This window comes from Impatiens glandulifera, chromosome 5 (genome assembly GCF_907164915.1).
Source record: "Impatiens glandulifera chromosome 5, dImpGla2.1, whole genome shotgun sequence".
In the NCBI taxonomy this organism is placed as follows: domain Eukaryota; kingdom Viridiplantae; phylum Streptophyta; class Magnoliopsida; order Ericales; family Balsaminaceae; genus Impatiens; species Impatiens glandulifera.
In genome coordinates, this window is record NC_061866.1 from 11,051,558 (window position 1) to 11,072,776 (window position 21,219).

General features: G+C 30.7%; 3 protein-coding genes and 1 non-coding gene across 4 annotated transcripts; 1 reads left to right on the forward strand and 3 right to left on the reverse strand.

Annotated features, from left to right (window-relative positions):
* The first annotated feature begins 2,193 nt into the window (after window positions 1-2,193).
* Window positions 2,194-6,126, forward strand: LOC124939002 (LRR receptor-like serine/threonine-protein kinase ERECTA). Its single transcript, XM_047479521.1, has 20 exons — window positions 2,194-2,252; window positions 2,365-2,436; window positions 2,579-2,647; window positions 2,721-2,792; window positions 2,915-2,986; window positions 3,073-3,141; window positions 3,224-3,295; window positions 3,433-3,504; window positions 3,595-3,666; window positions 3,737-3,808; window positions 3,892-3,963; window positions 4,035-4,106; window positions 4,199-4,270; window positions 4,369-4,440; window positions 4,535-4,609; window positions 4,686-4,757; window positions 4,865-4,936; window positions 5,041-5,105; window positions 5,177-5,238; window positions 5,791-6,126. The coding sequence occupies exons 1-20, from the start codon at window positions 2,194-2,196 to the stop codon at window positions 6,124-6,126; spliced, it is 1,671 nt and encodes a 556-aa protein (XP_047335477.1).
* Window positions 6,127-11,190: 5,064 nt separating this feature from the next.
* LOC124940123 (pathogenesis-related leaf protein 4-like) lies at window positions 11,191-11,793 on the reverse strand. The gene has a single exon (XM_047480607.1). The coding sequence runs from the start codon at window positions 11,787-11,789 to the stop codon at window positions 11,280-11,282; it is 510 nt and encodes a 169-aa protein (XP_047336563.1). The 5' UTR covers window positions 11,790-11,793; the 3' UTR covers window positions 11,191-11,279.
* Window positions 11,794-14,303: 2,510 nt separating this feature from the next.
* On the reverse strand, window positions 14,304-14,465 carry LOC124940852. Its single transcript, XR_007099579.1, has one exon. It is a non-coding gene; the product is annotated as a U1 spliceosomal RNA (small nuclear RNA).
* A 2,281-nt stretch (window positions 14,466-16,746) lies between these two features.
* Window positions 16,747-20,548, reverse strand: LOC124940649 (probable pectin methylesterase CGR3). The gene is made up of 7 exons (XM_047481182.1): window positions 20,445-20,548; window positions 19,689-19,809; window positions 19,279-19,318; window positions 19,152-19,187; window positions 17,324-17,704; window positions 17,194-17,249; window positions 16,747-17,106 (listed from the first exon to the last, which is right to left on the reverse strand). The coding sequence occupies exons 2-7, from the start codon at window positions 19,797-19,799 to the stop codon at window positions 16,954-16,956; spliced, it is 777 nt and encodes a 258-aa protein (XP_047337138.1). The 5' UTR covers window positions 19,800-19,809; window positions 20,445-20,548; the 3' UTR covers window positions 16,747-16,953.
* Between the last annotated feature and the right edge of the window lie 671 nt (window positions 20,549-21,219).

A 21,219-nucleotide genomic window follows, 5' to 3' on the forward strand; every position in this document is an offset into this window, starting at 1 on the left:
AAGGATGGGTTCCTTTTCCGTGGTGTGCAGCTGTGCATTCCAGATTGCAGCCTGCGTTTGAGGATGATTCAGGAACTCCACAAAGAAGGCCATGTTGGGCGTGATCGTACCTTCCAGCTTCTTGCAGCTTCTTATTTCTGGCCTTCGATGCGCAAAGAGGTGGGGCGTTTTGTTGCTCGTTGTCGTGTTTGTCAGTTGGCTAAGGGCGTTTCGACTAATGCCGGGTTATACTTGCCTCTGCCTATTCCCACTCAACCATGGTCTGATGTCAGTATGGATTTTGTCCTTGGGCTGTCACGTACCCAGCGTGGTTCTGATTCGATTTTTGTGGTGGTTGACCGATTCTCGAAGATGGTTCATTTCATTCCCTGCAAAAAAACCTTTGATGCTGTGGCTGTTGCACAACTTTATTTCAGGGATGTGTATCGCCTTCATGGACTTCCTGCCTCCATAGTTTCTGATCGGGACACTCGCTTTGTGAGTCACTTTTGGAGGAGTCTTTGGCGTTTGGTTAATACTCAGCTTAATTTTAGCAGTGCCTATCACCCGCAAACTGATGGCCAAACTGAAGTTGTTAATAGGTCTTTGGGGAACCTTCTGCGCAGTTTAGTTGGGGATCATCCTAAGGCTTGGGATCTGAAGTTGCCTCAGGCCGAGTTTGCTCACAATCATGCTGTTAATCGCTCCACTGGTTTCAGTCCTTTCCATGTGATTTACGGGCTGTCTCCGCGTGCTCCTCTTGATTTGTTAGCGCTGCCCAGCAAGGTGCGTCCTCATTCCACTGCTGCGGATTTTGTTGGTCAGTTGGCTCAGGTTCATCAGACCACTCATGACCGCTTGGTTGCTGCTACTGCCAAGTACAAGGAGAAGGCTGATTCGAGAAGGCGTGCTGTTGATTTGAAGTTGGTGACTTTGTGTGGGCTATTCTGACTAAGGATCGTTTTCCAGCTCATGAATATAGCAAGCTTGCTGCTAAGAAGATTGGTCCTGTTGAGATTGTGGAGAAGATCAACCCCAATGCTTATCGTTTACGCCTTCCCAGCCATGTGCGTACCTCTGATGTGTTCAATGTGAAGCATCTTGTTCCTTTTGTGGGTGAGTCTTCTTCTGATGAGGATGATGCGGTTCCAGATTCGAGGACGAATCTTTTCTACCCTGGGGGGAATGATGCGGTGCGAGTCGAAGAGATTGGAAGATAATCTAATTAAGGAAGGGATTGGAAGATATATTCTAATCAAGGAAAGGATTATAATATATATTCTAATTAAGGAAGAGATTACAAGGGATATTCTAAATTAGGTAGGGATATTCTTGTTATGGAAGGAATATCCTAAATTAGTGTAATTAAATTGTAATTAGACGTAATTCCTAATTTAATACGTGTAAGTCCTATAAATACCCTGAAGGTATTCCATTGTAAGGGAGAAGAAGATTATTAATCAGAAAACGAGGTTTCCTCAATATCTATCGACTTTCGGTATTCGTAAGAATCAACGAATCTTGATAAAGATTCATCCTAGCCACGCACGCTGCATCAATTTCCCGATCGGCGATATGGTTCTAACCCATCAAATGACGGCTGACCAATTCCGGTTAGACGAAAAGTCGGCGGCCCTTCCAATGCCTGCATCAACGCCGACCATTGCATTCTTTGTTTTAAGTTGAAATCGATTACATCATTACATGAAAGCGTTTCTTCCCAGAAAATGCTTCGAGAATCGCCCGCCTGATTCGCAGTGAATTGATATCGGAAAATGAAGAATCGGATTGAATGTAAACTTACTGGATTTATGGAGGAAGATTGAGAACCATTGTATGTTGGAGATATATGGAGGAAAAGAGAACATGATTTCTTTACTTCTAAAATTTAGTTGACAGTTAAATTAATATTATATAATGACAACTTATTTAAAATTGATGTCCATTAACGGAAAAGTCTCAAATAGTAAAATGTTAAAATGTTTGTTTGATACTTTGAGCCCAAAATTATTTAGTAAAAATCCAGTGGGCCATTTATATTATCCTTATCCATCTAAAATTGAATAAATATGATTTTCTTTATTTATTTAGTAAGTTTACATTATTTAATTGGAGTTCTTAGAATGAGATTATCTTATTTAATTTTGAAGGATTATTGAAGGTATAAATTTTGACTTTTGGGTATTTTATAAATTTTGTAGCAATCTATCGCTGATGAATATCGAAGGAACGATATCAAGGGCGATAGGAGATCTTCCGAGGCTAAAATCCATGTATGCATTGAACTACCATTCTTACACGTTTGTGCTACATTTTATTTTTTTGTTATACTTCCGTTTTTGGTTTGTTTCAACTTCAACAATAACTTGAGTACCCTCTAAACAGTGATTTTAGAGGAAATCGTCTCTCAGGTGAGATACCACGCGAAATTTCTAAGTTGAAACAGCTGAAACATCTGTGAGTGGTTTTCTCATTTATGTGTTAGTGTTTTTCTAATATTTGATTTCTTTTCGGTTTTAACAACAATAGTCTGGTTTTGTTTCTTCAACACTCTTTTTTATTCCAAAATTAAAAGTCTTATCACAATCTATTGTTACAGAGATTTGGCCCAAAACAATTTTTCTGGAATGATACCGGAGCTTATACATTGGAGCAAAATGCAGTACATGTAAGTATTCAAATGAATTCTTACAAACAATCTATGTTTAAAAAATTTATTAATATTGATTATGACATTGCAGAGGGTTGCATTATAACAATTTGGTTGGAACTCTACCAGATGATATATGCCGGTTAACGAAATTGTCAATTTTGTAAGTTTAAACTTTAAATTTCTATGTTACTCTTAAATATAAAAACATATATAATATTATTAATTAGAGTATAATCATTATTTATTAATTAAACCTTATAATAGTAATTTCTTGTATTTCAGCAATGTGAGATATAACCATTTGACTGGTTCCATTCCAAACTCAATTGGAAACTGCACTTCATTGAAAATAATGTAAGTATGTTATTCTCATGTCATATTTTTGTTCTCTAATCTAAATATTTGAATTTTTCACATGAACTCTATTAATTACTTGCTAGGGATTTGTCATTCAACCACTTCAGTGGAGAGATTCCATTAAATATCTGCTATTTGCATATAACAACCCTGTAAGTTTCTCTAATATATTAAACATTCTAACTGTTATCTATGTGTCCCCCCTACCTTATGTCCATCTCTTTTTTTTGAAAGCTCATTGAGTGATAACAATCTTTTCGGACGAATTCCATACATGATTGACATGATGCAGAGCCTAGCTATTCTGTGAGTATACATATACTTGTTGTTTATTGCTTTTATCTTAGGTATTGAATTCTTTTAACAAATTAAAACTAGAAATTTCTCATTATTGAATTGGTAAAACTTACAATTTTTTTGTGTTATTTAATTTCATGATGCAGAGATCTAAGCAACAACCGATTAAGTGGCTTTCTTCCTCCTCTTCTGGGTAATTTGACACATATTAATCAAATGTGAGTCAATATCCTTGAATGTTTGAGTAGTATATTAAAGGATTTTTTTTTGTTGATATTATATAATGTGTTTTGTTTGATTGAATGTAGGAACCTACAGGGAAACATGTTGACAGGTCCAATACCCCCAGAATTTGGACAGATGACAAACCTCCATTACTTGTATGTATATTATCTCCATTTGATTAAATAGCTAGAATTCCAATAATTTGTTCTTTTCTTTTCTTTTCAGGGAATTGCAAGATAATAAACTCACAGGGCATATTCCTCGAGAATTAGGAAATTTAACTAAACTATTCCACTTGTAAGACCAATTTCTTCCTCACTCTTAGAATCCTAATTTTATATTTGTTCAACTAATATCTTAGTATATATATTTCATTGCAGAAATCTAGCTAACAATTTTCTTGAGGGTCATATTCCTGAACATCTCAGTCATTGCCAAAATCTCAATACTCTGTAAGTATTTTACCTTCCTTCTTAATTTTTATCTTTACACATTTATTAATCCATTCACTTTTATATATTAGAAATGTTCACAAGAATCAGTTAATTGGGACTGTTCCTAATACATTCAAGAAGTTGAAGAGCATGACTAAATTGTGAGTTACATTATCTAACTTTAATTGTGGTTTTAAGAATGTCAAATTATACTTTGTATTATTTGTTGTTCAACTTGTTTATATATTTTCAGAAACCTTTCATCGAATTATCTAGAGGGGCCAATGCCAACAGCACTAACGAGAATCATCAATTTGGACACCCTGTAATTACTCTTACGATCATTATGTTGGCTATTTATATGTTGTTAATTGGTAGTGGTTTGATGTTTAATTTAATTTGTATTGTTTATAACAAATGTAGGGATTTATCGCACAATCAATTTAGTGGACCAATCCCCTCGTCAATTGGAGACTTGCAGTATCTTCTTAAATTGTGAGTATATTATAACCAACCTCTTTTAATAAGTTGATTAAGTAACATTTTTATGAACTCTCTTTAACTATTTATTACATTAAATGATATAAAGGAACCTGAGCAATAACAATTTGGATGGGGTTATACCATTTTCTCTTGGAAACTTGAGAAATGTCATCATGGAGATGTAAGTTATAGTGGTTTTAATTTGTTTGTTCTATTATTTCTTGCATGAATTAAGCCTGGTTTCTCTTTGTTTATAGTGATTGTTCATATAATCATCTTTCTGGTCAAATTCCAATGGAGCTTACTCAACTTCAAAATCTGTTTTTTTTGTGAGAATTTATCTCTTCCCTTCCTTCAGATTTATCTGTTTCTTTTCCTCATATTCTTTAATCAATTATGCATGTTATGATATGACCATCTTAATTATAACTTTCAGAAATCTATCCTATAATAATCTCTCCGGGGATATTCCTACAGCAAATAACTTCACTAGATTTTCAAATCTGAGGTTAGTGAGTTAAACTTATTTGTGTGAATACCAAGTTAAAATTTCATTAAACATATAATCCTATTAATGCTTGTTGTTTTGTCGGGGGGGGGGTACATTCACAGCTTCATTGGTAACCCTTTCCTTCATCCTTCATCTCCAATATCAGTGTCAGATGACACTAATAGAGGTAAGTACACATCTTAATTATTATGTATTTTAACAAACATTCACACATTAATTTAAATTCTCTTTCTGCAGATGATGAGAACTCTAAGACCAGACAATGGTGGATTGTTTATGTTTCACTTCTTATTAGTGTTGTTAGTGTTGTGGGTATTATATACATTTTATTTAGAATCTGTTACTAGTGGGTTGATGAGATTAAGATTAATATAGTGAGGTCGGTCAATCCAACTTTCTTGATTATGTACTTTTATTTGAATTAAGTTGAGAGTTAATCATTCCTTCCAGGTTTGTGGAAATAAGCGCTCTGTTTCTTTACAAGAACTCTGTTTGGAATTCGAAACCGACCCACTTCAATCTACTTACTTGCTCTCATATTAGTCATTTTGTTAACTCTTTCACATTCATCCTGAAAAACACAATCCAGTCTTCTCCATTTCCTTTTGTCTCTTTGCTGGTTCAGGTAATGTTCATTTGATACTTAATTCATTGATTGGGGCATCGGCGGTTCTGTACACCAATGTCATTTGATTGTTAGAATGTGATTATTACAGGTTTTCTATTCAGATTTCTAGTTTGGTTTCCTTGCTGCTGTAGTTAGTTTCGTTACTGGTTGAATGTTTGGTCGATACTTATTTTGTATTCTGTTCTTTAAATCAAACACAATTTCCTGGCTGAAATCCCCTAAGCCTACGCTTGTCGGGAAGAAAGAAGACGCCAATTGCTGTCTTGGGTTTCTCTGCAATGAGTTCCTATGCTACACGAGGCTAGGAACGACCCCTGTTGGTTGGAAGAAGAGGGAGATCGTCTGTCGATCCTACTGCTTAAGGAGAAAGGATGACGACGGCCTATGTGATATGAGTTTGGGATCTGTTCAAATGGAAGGAAAGGAATTGGAGCAGAGGTCGACCGCGGGCGCAGGACACGCCGGAAGTCGCCATCGCCATCGCCGCCGGGGAAGGATGGAAGGCCGGCGGATTTCTCTTTTAATTTTGTCATATCCAATTCCTCCAACTTCTGTATAAGTTGCAAAGAGGCCCCTGGGCCTCTTTTATTTTTTAAAATAACCTGGAAACTTTAATTTCGAATTAATTTATTAATTCGAAATTAAAGTAGTCCCTGAACTCTTTCCCCCCTTTTATTTTGGCCTCTGGGCTTTCTTTTTCTTTTATTTTAATTTAAAACTTTAAAAAATCAAAATATAAAAATAAACTTATGCTCCTGTTTGTTTCCCGATTTAATAAACAACTTCAAAATGAGGATTAAAGTATCCAAACCACTTTCAAATTTTCCCCAAAAATTAAAAAAAAAAAAATTTGGAATTTTTAGGGACCCTTTTCTTATACCTACAAAGTTAAAATAATAAATTTGTAATGGATTAAAAGATGGTCAGAAAAATGAGACAAGTAAAATGGATGAGTTGATAGATGGGAGACAAGTAAAACTGGTTCATATGTTAAGAAAAGAATTGACATATTTTGCTAATTTCAACTCTTTCTAAAAGTTTATTTGTCCAATTAATAATAGAATATGAGTCTACCACAACAACATTTATGCTTAGCAAACGATGTATAGTTCACTAGTCAATCAATAACTAAACTAATGCAACTAAACTTCAAATTCAATCTCTCAATAAAGAAAAATTATATATACAATAATAGCTTTTAAAAAGTTAAATTAAAGCTACAATCCAAGCTCTAAAATTTGCAAGTCACAAAGTTTTATATTGAGTATTTTCTTTTATACATTTTAGAAGGTCTTGGACCATATTTTGAAATCACTTGCGGTAGTAATATACTAATATATTAGAACTTTAAGTCTAAATTAACTTAGCGGGCTCCTTCTCACGGACGAACAACGACGTAGTCTTCTCGCTTCACGTTCAACTGAGGGGATCTCTACTAGTATTGAGTATGGAGAAAGTCCCGACAAAGTAGTAGAAACGATCATCGACAACCTAAAAGTAATCAACACGCAAATTGGAATAACAAAAATCAGCCCAAATGTACTTTTTATATGTTAATTTTGTTTGGGCAAATAATGAATGATTTAATTTGATGATTGTGGAGGGTGATTATATATATATTGATATTATAAATAGCAGAAGAGAGTGATAAGAGACTTGATTAAGACCACTAGAAAAATACTTGGTCGCAAAAATGTTGAAATCACCAATAAATTTTCAAACATTACGCTATAATTTGTACCCTTATAAGTTTGATTGACACTATTTATTTTTTAACATCAAAATACTTCAATTTCACAATTTAGCACATTTATTTGTCTTAGAATAGAATACCATGGAATTATCAATTTTCAACGACTTAGCGATAATATTTACAAGTCTGAGTTTTGAAATAAACTTTTGCAATCATAGACAATGAATTATGGTGTCAAAACATTCAACAAACTTAGCTAGTTTTTATAGTCAAATGTAACATAAAGATTGTTTGCAAGTTTAAATTAAATGTTATTAGAACTATAAAAACAAAGAAAGTAATTATTATTATTAACTTTTTTTATAAAAATGTTTGACAAGTCTAAATATTCAATCCACACCAAATAATCCCAAATTAATCATTTGTTTATTATAAATATCGAAAACATTTTCTTTTACATCTTACTAACTAATTATCTATGTATTAAATTATAATGCCAATATATTTTTAACTTTTTTGAAATTTTATTTTTATTTCACTTTTGATATTTACTATTTCCAAACTTCTTAATTTATTTAAAATTCACTTGCCTCGTCATGACATTGAGTTAAATTTGACCTCACCACTTTGATTTTGGAATCAAATTATCCAAAATCATTGTAATTTGGACTCAAAGTTGGATCTGAAGTCAAATTGGTCCAGTTTATTGATTTTATTTTATAAAAGTGGTCCTTAGAATTTTATTTTTGATTCATTTTAGGTTCTAACTTAAATTATGGATTCAAATGATCCAAAATAATTATTTTCTAAAACAAAATGGCTATGAGTAATGTATTTTATCCAAATTCAACACCAACTTAAGTTCATTACATTTTAATTATAAGTGTTATGTATTGTTTAGTTGTTGTATATAAATTGTTTTACAACTTACAAATGATAGGTTCCCAATATAAGCTCTATCCATGTCAGCTTTCTATGTTTTGTTTTTGTTTCATAGAAAGGTAATTCAGTACACTTTGTTTTAAAAAATGTATCTGGTTTATTTGAAACTTCGTGATTTCGGTTATTCTTCTAATCTATCTTCTTATTTATGACATAAATGAAGTGGGTTGTCACTAACAATGATATGATCGATCCACACAAAATTATGATTTTACCAACTTGACTTCAAATTACGAGTTAGTAATACTTGTCGAAAATTTATGAGAAATAAAAACCACACAAAAATCTGAACCCTTTGGATTTATTAAAATCATGTGTTTACACTGTCGGAGCTAGTGCTGTATATTTAGATATAAATATGTAATTAGATGACTAGTTGAAAGATTATGAACTTACTAAATGAAATCAATGTATAAATAACATAAGAGAGTGACTAAGAGACTTGATTAAGACCATTAGAAAAATAATTTGTCATAAAAATGTTGAAATTACCCTATCTATTTTTATTCACTACATCAATTTGACAACTTTTACCTTGGCATATTTCTTATTATTTTTAAAATTACTTTTTATCGTATCATATTTATTTAATAATTAAATCACTCAATTTATTAATAAAATAAATTATTTAAAAAAATTGAAATTTAAATATAAAATAATATTCTAATAATTTAACTTAAATCCTATTTTTCATGGCAATTATGATCACAAACTGGTAATTATCTAGTATCTCATTAAAATTGCATACAATTCTTCTTGTTTTTTTTTTAGTGTTGATAGATAACCAATAAGAGACTAAGTGTTTGATTTTAAATTTACTGGTTGATGAGTTTATAGCATAGAAAGGTTAGCACATTATGCCTCTTCATTGAATATTTTGGTTGGATGAATTTTAGGTCTTGTTTATAGCTCTCGGTATATATATATATATATATATATATATATATATATATATATATATATATATATATATATATATATATATATATATATATATATATATATATTTTAAATCTCATTTTACCTCTTATTTTATCGTTTTAAAACAAAATTATTTGAAAAAATATTTTTTCTTATTATGGTTAATTGTACAGGACTAAAACAGATAATTAATTTGAAACTAACCTCCTCCTGTTAATCCGACATCAAATTAATTATTAAAATATTATATGTTTAAATAAAATTAAATTATTATATGCTAAATAAATATGATAATATATTTCGAAATTATATATATTATTAAAAGATGTGAACAAAAAAAAATATATATATATATATAGAGTGTTTAATTGTTTGTTCTTGTATGACTTTAATTTATGGACGTTAACTAAACCAATAGAAAAAACAACAGGTCGGTTAACCACAATTACTTGAAGGCTTCTGGTCACACAAGCATCCTGGCTCAATCGTGACTGAGGCCTCGGGACCAAACATCATTGTCCATCGTGAGTCGTGACCGAGGCGGTTAGACAGCAACCAAGCATATTGGTTCACCCGCAATTGAGCGTCTTGAAAGTCCACAGTCGAGCTCACCTTAGCCACGGCAAGGCATCCGGTCAGGCTGCCCTATGACGAGACGAGTTAGGCTCGGCTAGGACCCCACCTCCCTGTGTCCCTCAAAAAAATGACATTAATAGTACTGTTGATTATAAGTATCTGACCAATTATACAATAATACTTTTATTAGTCTAAATACAAAATTATTATATAATATTATATATTTTCAATATAACCCACAACTTAAATAATAATAAAAAAAATTGATTAGGACATCCCAAATTTTGGGGCTGACCGTGCTACCTAGGCCAATCTCCTTTACTTTTGTTGTTTTATATTTCATTTTATTTTCTGTTTATCTAATTTTATTTTTATATTTGTTTCTTAAAAAATATTAAGAAAAAAAAATAACAGTTATTTATATATATATATATATATATAATGATGCTTAATTTTTAAAGTGTCCGGATTGTCGGGTCGAGAACTGTGGTTAATTTGGATACTTGGGTCGGATTGTGGGTTGACCCGCCTTTAGATTTAAAACAGTTAAAAATAAAATTAAAAATGCTAGAGATATGTTTTGAACTTGCAACCTAACAAAAACAAGTAAAACTCTTTAACCAACTAGGCTACTAAGACTTTATATTTTAAATTCAACATCAAATTTGATAAATGCGAGACGTTTTAATATTAATATAAGTTCAACTTTTTAACTAACTAATATTTAAGTTCTATATATATATAATGATGCTTAATTTTTAAAGTGTCCGGATTACCGGATCGAGAGCTGTGGTTAATTTGGATACTTGGGTCGGATTGTGGGTTGACCCGCCTTTAAATTTAAAACGGTTAAAAGTAAAATTAAAAATGCTAAAGGTATGTTTCGAACTTGAAACCTAACAAAAACAAGTACAACTCTTTAACCAACTAGGCTACTAAGAATTTATATTTTAAATTCAACACCAAATTTGATTAACGCGGGACGTTTTAATATTAATATAAGTTCAACTTTTTAACTAACTAATATATAATGACGTTGAGTAAATGGATACTTGGGTCGGATTGTGGGTTGACCCACCCATAAACTTAAAACGGTTAAAAATAAAATTAAAAATGTTATCCGTAATTTTTTTCACGTTTTTTTATATTATTACTCGTGCAAATGCACGGACTAAATGCTAGTTTCTAATAATATGCTTTAACATTCTTATTTTTTTTCTAAAGTCTATAATTATTTCATTTTATATTTTTTATTTTAATAATTTTAAACATTGAATAAATATTATTATAATTTTTTTAATTTATTTTGTTTTTATCCTAATATCAACTCTAGTTTTAATTTAATCTGATATAAGTATAATATATTACCTAATTGATCAATTAAAAAGAGTGAAATATATCATAACATTCCATCACATGATAAAGTAACTCAATAACTAAACCAAGTTCCAAAATGTGATGGTTTTGCAAGATTATTGGAGACCTCATGTGTCATAGAACATGTTGTAGTGTACATGTCTTATTATGCATAAATTATTCTATACCCTTGAACCCTTGAGTCATGTTCATAATTCTTTAATTTACATATCTTCGAGAAAGTCATAGGGGCGTTGTCCGATGATATTACCAGCAGGATAATAGCTACATATGATAAACCACCAACCGTTCAAGCATTGACCCCTAAAACAACCAAGTTGATTAGAGTTACGCCACACCACCTGAGTGTAATGTCCGCAAACTTTACCAGAGGCACAAGTATTCGAATTATAGTTATAAAAAGATTTCTCGGCAACCCAAAGGTTCACCCCGCCCACTCCAGTAAAAGCACCACTGCCCTTGGCAAGATTCTCCCCATATGGTCCGCCAGAGTGGATGAGGTTGCAGTCACCTAACCTTCCATTAGCATAGTTACGAGCAAATTGAGCGACGGTTTCGTTCCATCTCATGGGCCCAACGCCAACTTGGGCACGTGCCGTGTTGTGCGCATTTAGGTAGTCTTGAGGGGAGTTTTGTGCATAAGAGGGAAGAACAATGACCAAAACCAAAAGACACAAAAGAAGAGCAAGAGAAATTCTGAAGCTCAATCCCATAATGGTTTTTGGGATTGGTATAGATTGTTGGTAAGAATGGATGGTGTCTAAGGTAAGGGAGTATTTATAAGGGGTTTCATGTAGTGATAACTCAACAAGAGACTATTGACTACATTGACTAATTCAAGCAGCCCTAGCTATGTGCCATATTTACAACCCAAACATTATCCAGTTAATTAGGTCATTATTAAGATCTGGACAAATTAATTACTTCAAATGTCAATTATGATACAATATTTAGAATTTATAGCTAAAAATTCTTATTAGCAACCTACAAAAATATGACTTCTTTTATGTAATTTTTTTTAAAAATTAAGGATAACTAACGTAACACTTCACAGTCATGACCTTTTATTTCAACTCAAAGCTGAACTCATGACATTTAATTTGGCCTCTTAAGTCGACTCTTACCCTATGACTATCTTGGTGGGTTTATCTTATGCAGGTTTTGTTTTGGCATTAATGAATAACTTTCTTTCTTTCCTTAGAGTGGTTGATGACTCAATCAGAATCGTTATAAGATCTTTAGTTTTAGTCATCTTTATATATTATTTTCTCATTTTGAATTTCTTTGGTGTTAGGTCATCAATTTATTAATTTTTGTGTAGACCAACGTTTTTCTTATCTCAAGTGGGCATATTTAAATTTAAACTAATCCAAATCACCTTCTAGAAATGTTGATAATGTGAGGATTAATTTAATAATACGGTGAACATTTGGTATGTGTATTCAAGATTAAAGTTTTTTTTCTTCTGAAAAGCTAGATCGAATGAAGTTGTTGGTAAATTCGAGAGTAATGAATCTTATGCCAAATAGGAATAAATAAAATTAAACTAAATTTATGTTAGATAGTTATATTAAGTCTTTAATTAATTATTAGTATTTAGCTTTTAGTTAACTTGTATTGTTTCATATCTTTAATCAAGTAATTATTAATTTTGAAATTGAAAGATGATAAAAATAATCGTGTTTATATTAATCATTCAATTTAGTGTAAATATTGAGCATTTATAAATGTGTAATTAAACTATATGCTTGAAAGACATGCTAAAAGCCTAAAACTACCACCATATTATTATGCTAGGCTGCTAGCTATATATTTTATTCAATAAACTTAGATCTTGTTTGTTTAGATTTATTTAAATAACTTAACTTAATCAAATATTATTTTATTGTTTTCTTATTTATAATATTATTTAATTTATTAATTAAAATATTAAAATATTTTTTATTTTAATTTTTTTATTATATGGTAATAATTTAATACAATTTAAGTTTTTTTCAAAATAAAAATATTACTCAAAATTATTACCCATCATAGTTTTTTAAATAACTCTCGTTATCATTCTAAAAAATGCAAAACATGTCTACGGGAAATTATTATATGATATCGATTACAATCATTAGAGTTCTTTACTCTTTGAAGATATTTTAATGATCATAATTACTAACAAATCCTCTCATGTACATTCACACGAGAACGAGATAAATAAAATATTATTCAAATTCAAAAAATTTTGAATTAATTTTAATTTTTAAAAATTAAATTAAATTTATAATATTTACATATATTTTTAAATTCTTAAATTATATAAATTTTAAAAACATTTAAAAGAAATATTTAATTCAACAAATCATATATTGAAAACATAATGGAAAAAAAAGTAGTTTAGAAAAAAAAAAATCCGACATTAAATTATAGATTAAATTACCAATCAAATTATTTTATATATAGTTTAGAGGGGATAATGTATATTATCTATGAAGAATAGATACTAGTAACGACTTTATAAAACGCGTTACTATATCTAGTATTTGTAATGGTTTTATAGGTTTAACGACTCTATAAAGTCATGACAGTTACTGATATTCGGTAGAGGCGGCCATTTTTCTACTAGTATACTTTATAAAATAAATAAAATATTAGTATTTTTTTTAATTATTTTTGTTTCTTTCATCGTTTTAATATATATAAATTGAGATAGAAATTATAAAAATGAATTAGAGCAGATAATAAATTTAAATAATATTTGTATAGATATATAACTCTTTTATTATATTTATATAGATTAGTTAGAGAATAGAATTATTATAGGCTATAGGAGAGATAAAACTTAATAGTTTGTATGCATTTCCAATTAAACTTCTATAAAATTCTAAATATGAGATAACCTTGTAATTAGCATAGTCACCGTGCTTTAATTATCCAGATAATTGATCAGACATTGTTGTTCATATTTAAGATGTTTCATTTTTTATTAAGAAAAATAAATATTATATTTATTAAGCTATTTTTAAATAAAAGATCAATTAACTTAAGTTAACTTATTTTTAATTTATAAACCAGTATTTATTCAATAACATTAATTTGATCAATATTTTTGTACATAATTTTCACTTAAACTCACAATATAACACATTTTCTTTTAAATCTTTAGCATTAAGATAATAACAAATTTAATATAACTATTATAAAATATTTATAACTAAAAAAATATTTAAACTTTTGAATTGGAAAGGGCCGCGCGAACGCAGGCCCCCACTGCCACAAATTATGACGTAGGATCATCCACAATGGGCTGACCTTAGGCGAACGCAACATCAAAGTGCAATGAAGCCCGCTAGCCTAAGCCATAGGTCTACTTGATCACCTATAGACTCCGTCCAGGTAAGTATTTTTTAAGTTGGCCCAGTACGTTTATTTTATACATCCATTCCCTTCTTCCCTTGCTTCTTTCTTCCGATGTGGGATCAAAGCTTTCTATTAATTAATATATATTTTATTGCATTTAACTAAGTTTAAAATATGTTTATATACATAATCTTATTTGAAATTATTATTTTTGAGGGCTTATTTCTGTTTTTATTATACAAAATTGATTACAAGTCTCCACCAACTGTGTAAGATTTGTAAGATTTAAAAGTAGAGGGTGCTAGTATTTCTTAATGTTAATAAACTTAATGAAAATTTTGTATTAGCTAAAGAAAAAGTCAAATAAAAATACATTAGTATAATTAAAGTGTGACTTATAGATCAAAAATCATATTTGATTCTTAATAATAAAAAAACATTTAAGTTAAAATTGTAGTAATGACAGTGAGAAATCATATTAATTTTCTAAATAAAATAAAATTAATATTACCAATTAGAGTACAACATATTAAATGAATATTAAACAATCAAATATACATTATCATAAGTTATTTTAAAAAAAACATTAAAAAATGAGAGTTATTTTTTTTTTCAAATTTTAAGGACATATTGGATTAGAGTTGTACGTCAATACACTTGTTGTTTAATTTTCAACTTCATGGCCTTGTTGATTTTTTTTCAATGGGTCACTTAGTGGGTTCAACTTCATGTTATTCTGTTCATTCAATCATGGTATTAGAGTTGAATGATAACTCCTATAAAATATCATCAAGATCCATGTAAGAAAGAACAACGATGTTATTTAGTTATTGTGAGAAAATTAAATAAAGCTTGAGGGTTGTGATTTGCTTCTACGTCTAATCCGATAAAATAATCCTCTACCAACTACGTACTACATTAGTATCAAATAAACACATGAAATGACAAAAATAGTCAATAGTACATCATTCATATAATGGAAAAGACTGATTCAAAACTTCAAGATTAGTTAATCTCAAATAACTTTATGGTTAGCCTATAAAGTATGTTTACTAGTCAATATATTGTTAAACTAATAAAATTAAGACTCCAGATTCAATCTCTTAAACAAAAAAAAAAACTCATGTACAAGAATATCTACAAAAGATGAAAACTACAACCCATGCTCAAACAATTGCATTTCTAAAACCCATGTCGAGGATACATGTCGATCACATATTATATATCATATTTGTAATAAAAATGACCATCAAACGAATCAAACTACTAATTGTTATGAGCACAATATTCTCCTACTATGTAAAATTTATCGTGATACTATAATTCTGTTGCATCTAATCATGTATTCATATGACCTCAGATTTAGGTAAGCTTCATTGTTGTACTCCTTATTCATATATCATTGATATTATAGTAGGCAGCAATAAAGGTTTATCTATAAATAACAATAGAAACTTTAAATATCAAAAGACATTGTATCATCGAAATATATATCACATACTGAAAATTACAAAAACTTTACTAAAACCTAGTTGTTTTTCAGACATGCAAAAGGCATCATGAAGTTCTAACTGCAACAATTCTCATGTTCACATTTGACATCCTTTGTCTTGATCATCCAACTGCAACAACAATCTCCTTTATTATTTATCGTTTTAAAGCTACCAGTGTTAGGTAAAACAAATTTCTCATTTATGAATCATGTAATATTAGGAAAGCTTGTAGACTATCACGGACATCCTCTTGATTTAATACATTCTCACGTTTGGGGCAACTATCGTTACTTTGTAATTTTTGTGGATGACTATAGTTAATTTACATAGTTATATCCGTTCACACAAATCAATATTTCGAATATATTTATTATCAAATTCAATATTTTAGTTGAAAATAAACCTAACAATAAATTAAAGTATTATAAAAAAATTAGAAAAGAGAATATCACAGCTTTAACTCAATTAGATAGCCTAAATGAATACAAAACACCAACTCTCTCGCTCACCCACCAATGTGTCATATAACTGAAACTAGTATAACTTACTTGCTAATGTGTCATATAACATGTTGATCTATTCAATTCTCCTCAAACTCAAGTTGGTAGAGACTAAAAACAGAGAGGCTTCATAATGATCTTAATAATGTTTGATTGTTCAAGTTTTCTTGAGATGGTTTTGAATGTTCAATGGATCAAGATGATTAATAATTGTGCCATTTCAGATACTATGGTTTGATTAGTAATGATGATGAACAAGAGTTATTCAAAAATTGGATTTTAGGTTAGATTAACAAAGTATGTTCAGCTTTATGAGATCACAATAATAAAAATTTGATAACAAATTGACCTTTATAACACCCAAAATTCCAAATGGAACAATAATACAATTGCAGAAATTTCACAATGTCCTGTTAAGAATTACACATTTTCACTAAGGCCAATAGTTCAAAATGATAGTTGAATAATAAAATTACAATATATGCTTTAACTTAGGCTTGTTTGGAATTTCTGTAAATTTGTTCTTACCCGCAAAAGGATTAATGGTGAGACTTGAAATGGAAAATTTGACAAGCTGGTTTATATGAACTCTTGGTTGCAGCTTGTTCAAATTTCTTAACAGCAAACTCATTCTCTTCTAGTCCTGTCTGCATAAAATACCTTATCCACCATGATGAGCTTCGCATTTTCGGCTACATCAAATGGGAAAAAAATAAAAATTACAACATTGCATGTTTGCTATCAAAAGAAGTAAAAAATGTAAAATAAATATAGCTTACAGGACGACCAAATTTGGATAGCTCGGCTACTTTAGCTCTCTGATGGCCCGGATAACCTATATAGCAAGTAAAATGAAAATTCAGTAAGAGAAGGGGTAAAACCGCAAAAAGGGTTATTTTGAGAAATTACCAGAAAGAATAACAATGCCATCAGCCGAAACTCTTGCCAACTCTGGCAGAGTCTTGTTGAGATACTTTGGCGAAAGATAATCTAAAGCATCAGATACTATTACAAGAGAAAACGATTTTGCACGATATGGAAGAGGAAACTTGATATCAGCTACACGCACAAGTCCATTTTGTACAAGAGTTTTGCAGTTGTTATCGATATCTTCCTGCAGCTCATAAGGTTCTATACCCCAAGCTTCTGTGTCATCTTCTTTCAATAACAAGGAAACAACAGAACAAGTATCGGGACCTACGTGCAACACTTTGTGGATGCTGTCACCATATGCTTTCTTTAGATAAGGAAATGCTAGTTGTATCTCAGCCGTACACGACGAGACTCCACCTGCATTTAGAACAATTCAACATGATATAAATCGTGTCAAAATCTTAGAACACAACTTGTTTATTAACCACACTGCTATGTATTCAAGTTTATATAATTTGCCAATATTGGATATTTTGTCTTAAATCTTGGTATTAAGTCATTTGATCATATACCCTTTACTGAATTGCACATGTTGATACTCAGATTTGAGACACATACTCTATATCCAATCCTAATCCTAATATAATTCTACTTCTAGTTCTAATTCCATTAAAACCATGATAAACGCAAGGATTGGAAGAAATACAATTGATGACATGTGTAGCCACGAGTTTTATAAAAAAAACAATAAAAGTGAAACACTAAAGGAAAACGATAAGGCAGAACATGGGTTCTTCATGTAATCTTCAAGGATGTGTCTCACCTTAAGCCAGACTAAAATGTAGATTTGTGATCCATTAGTAAAAAAATGCAACGAATCCTTTCACTCTAAATGGACCATCCATATGATTGTGACGAACAAAACAACTTTAGTTGTTTCTCCTTGCAAGATGCTCTGACGTTGACCCATCCCACGAAGAACTCGTAAGTGTCCATAGGGCATTATGAGTAGCCTACTTGCGGTGCAGAAATAGGTGCAGAAGGTCTTCCCCATTGGATTTGTACACAGATCATTGACTTGATATTTAGACCACTATAAGCTTAAGTTTTATCTCCATACTGGGAGCTCCTTGGAACAACGACATGGCAAGTGAATTGATGAGTACCATATATAGCAAGGAGATGAGAAAAGTAATATTGTTGCTCAAACGATAATGTGGAAGATCGTTTTGTGGATAACCAAGTGAAAATATTGAAAACAATGGCAGACAAGAAAAAGAGTGAGAAGATGACTTTGAAGGTAAAAGACCACAAGACCGAGAAAGTGGTAAAGAAGATGAAGTCGAGAGCTGAAAGGAAAGCATATAAAATTTACAGAGGGATCAATTACACCGAAAAAGGCTAGCTAAGACTGTGGGTAGTTCCAGACAAAAGTATTGAGATCCATGTTGAGCTCGGGCCACTATTCATTGATCTTTGAGTTGTTATTTTATTTTGTTGTTGTGAGGCTTTTGAGTTGTGCATCAGAAACATATGACCATTTTGGTCATTGAACTTAATTGTTTTGTTAGTTTTTTCACTATATGTTTGCAGTTATGGAAAGTATACAGATTAATGAAAATGGTTTTATCATTTCAAAACAAATATTCTAATGGATGGACTATAATGTTAATCATAATAGTATTAATTTGATGGCTGTGTGTCCTCGTTTCAGAACTCTAATCTTTGTCTCGTATCCGAATCTCCCGTTCAAAAAAATTACTAATGAAAATAACAGTTAAAAACAATTACATTTAATGCAATGGATAACATTGGATCTCGAAGTGAGGTTGCCAAGAGTAGATATCTATGGATGTGAACTTACTTTCAATGTTGCTGACAATACTTCTGTTAGATCCACCTGTATAAAAAGCACCAAAAGTTTTTCAGCACAACAAAGAAATTAACAAATGAAAACCATAGATTCCCTTAGAAAGAACCCAAATGCATACCGAAGCTTCCAAACATGTATCCTAATACAAAGATTGCGCCCTGCAAAATACAACTATATGAGCATTTATTCAGACCAAAATTATACCATTTAACAGAACCTAGATCTTATCTTTTGTGTCAGAAAATACAAGTTTTCCATTTTTTTTTAGACATGGGTTTTTCCTTGGAATAGTTCGGCACAACAACACAACAACTCAACGCCATCACACAATTTCAATCAAAGTGTTCTTAGTGAGAATCAAATAGGAGATCTCAACCTCATAGTTCAAGTAAGATTCACACAAGTTGGGTATTGTTGTTCAATCATGAAATCTTACTACTAAAGAACATAATTAATGTTGTCAAGAAGGAGCTTTTAAGATATAAAGAAGAAAATGCAGGTAGAATCATAAGAACACTGCATATTTACCACAACCATGATGCCGATCGATAGTAAAGGAGAACGCGTTTTAGATTGCATAGAACCGATAAATGGAATACTTCCTTCATCGCCACTACGTCGAGTGGGTCTTCTCGACATAATTGTATCCCTGTCAACCTTAGATATTTAACTCGAAAGCACTAGATACATGTAGAATTCATGAACATGCTGATATAATTTCTATATCATAACTCCTAAATCTTCATACAAAGTTGCTAAAAATGAATAAAGATTTGGTCCAACATAATAAGGCTTTCCCAAGATTTCATTGAATACTATTTAGAAAGAAAGATTCCTCAATTATATAAGACAAACAATTATACATATTTAAAGCAAATACAGATATAAACATCATTATGGGGAAGACAAGATCTCTATCAGAAGCTAACAAAAAACTTAACTAATGTTATACATTTGTTAAAAAATTGGTAAGAAGAAACCAGGAAAAGCAATAAAAAGGTTAATTCCAAAAGAAACAAATTTCATGTAAGCATGATACACATATAACTCAGATCAAACAGAATTGGATTCAAGTATGTCAAGCTAAAGCGAGGAACCCAGAATATGAAATCAGAATCCATTACTATTAAAGGGTAACCACAATTAACTGAATCAGACTCAAAAGGCAGGCAAACATCAGCCAATATAGAATGTTTAAAACTAAAAATGGGTAAGAGTAACTCATATAGTAGCGAATCGAAGCAAGGGAAATGAATACTATAGAGAAAAAAGAGAGACTTTGACCTGGGAAGAAGAAGAAGAAGTAAGCTTCGGAAGTAATGGTGGGTTGGATCTAGATCTGCTGCTAGTTCGCTTCCCCACTAAAAAGATGAGAAATTGGTTTACTTACCATTTACCATTCCTCTTTATATATATATGCGCGTGTTTTCCGTGTTTCAGTCGACATAAATTTTAGCCAAAACATTGGGATTTTTTTAGTAAAACATATGTTGTTTTGCTTAAGTTCATTTTGTTGCACAAATTTTCAATCTAAAATTGTATTTTTTTTTAAGTTCAATAAAGAATTTAGTTAAACTGAGTATCGACAATTATACTAATAAATATATATAATGATGCTTAATTTTTAAAGTGTCCGGATTGCCGAGTCGAGAGCTGTGGTTAATTTGGATATATGTGAGAGTAAATGGATACTTAAGTCGAATTGTGGGTTGACCCGCCCATAATTTTTTTACCGTAATATGTTTTTCACGGTTTTTTATATTATTACTCCTGCAAATGCACGGGATACATGCTAGTTATATATATATATAACATTATTAATATATTTATTTTTATTTGTATTTTATAAAAAAAAAAATATATTATTATTATATATTTCATATAATTCTATCATATAAAAATTTTACTTTTAAAAAAAGTAATTTATAAACAGTGACAGCGTGAATTTTTCGAAATCAAACGGTCGGGAATGTTATTAATAATATTCTTTGGAATAGAAGGATAGGACCGGTAAATGTTCTCTTCTCCTGTCCGTCTTATTGTCATCCTTAGTTATGAT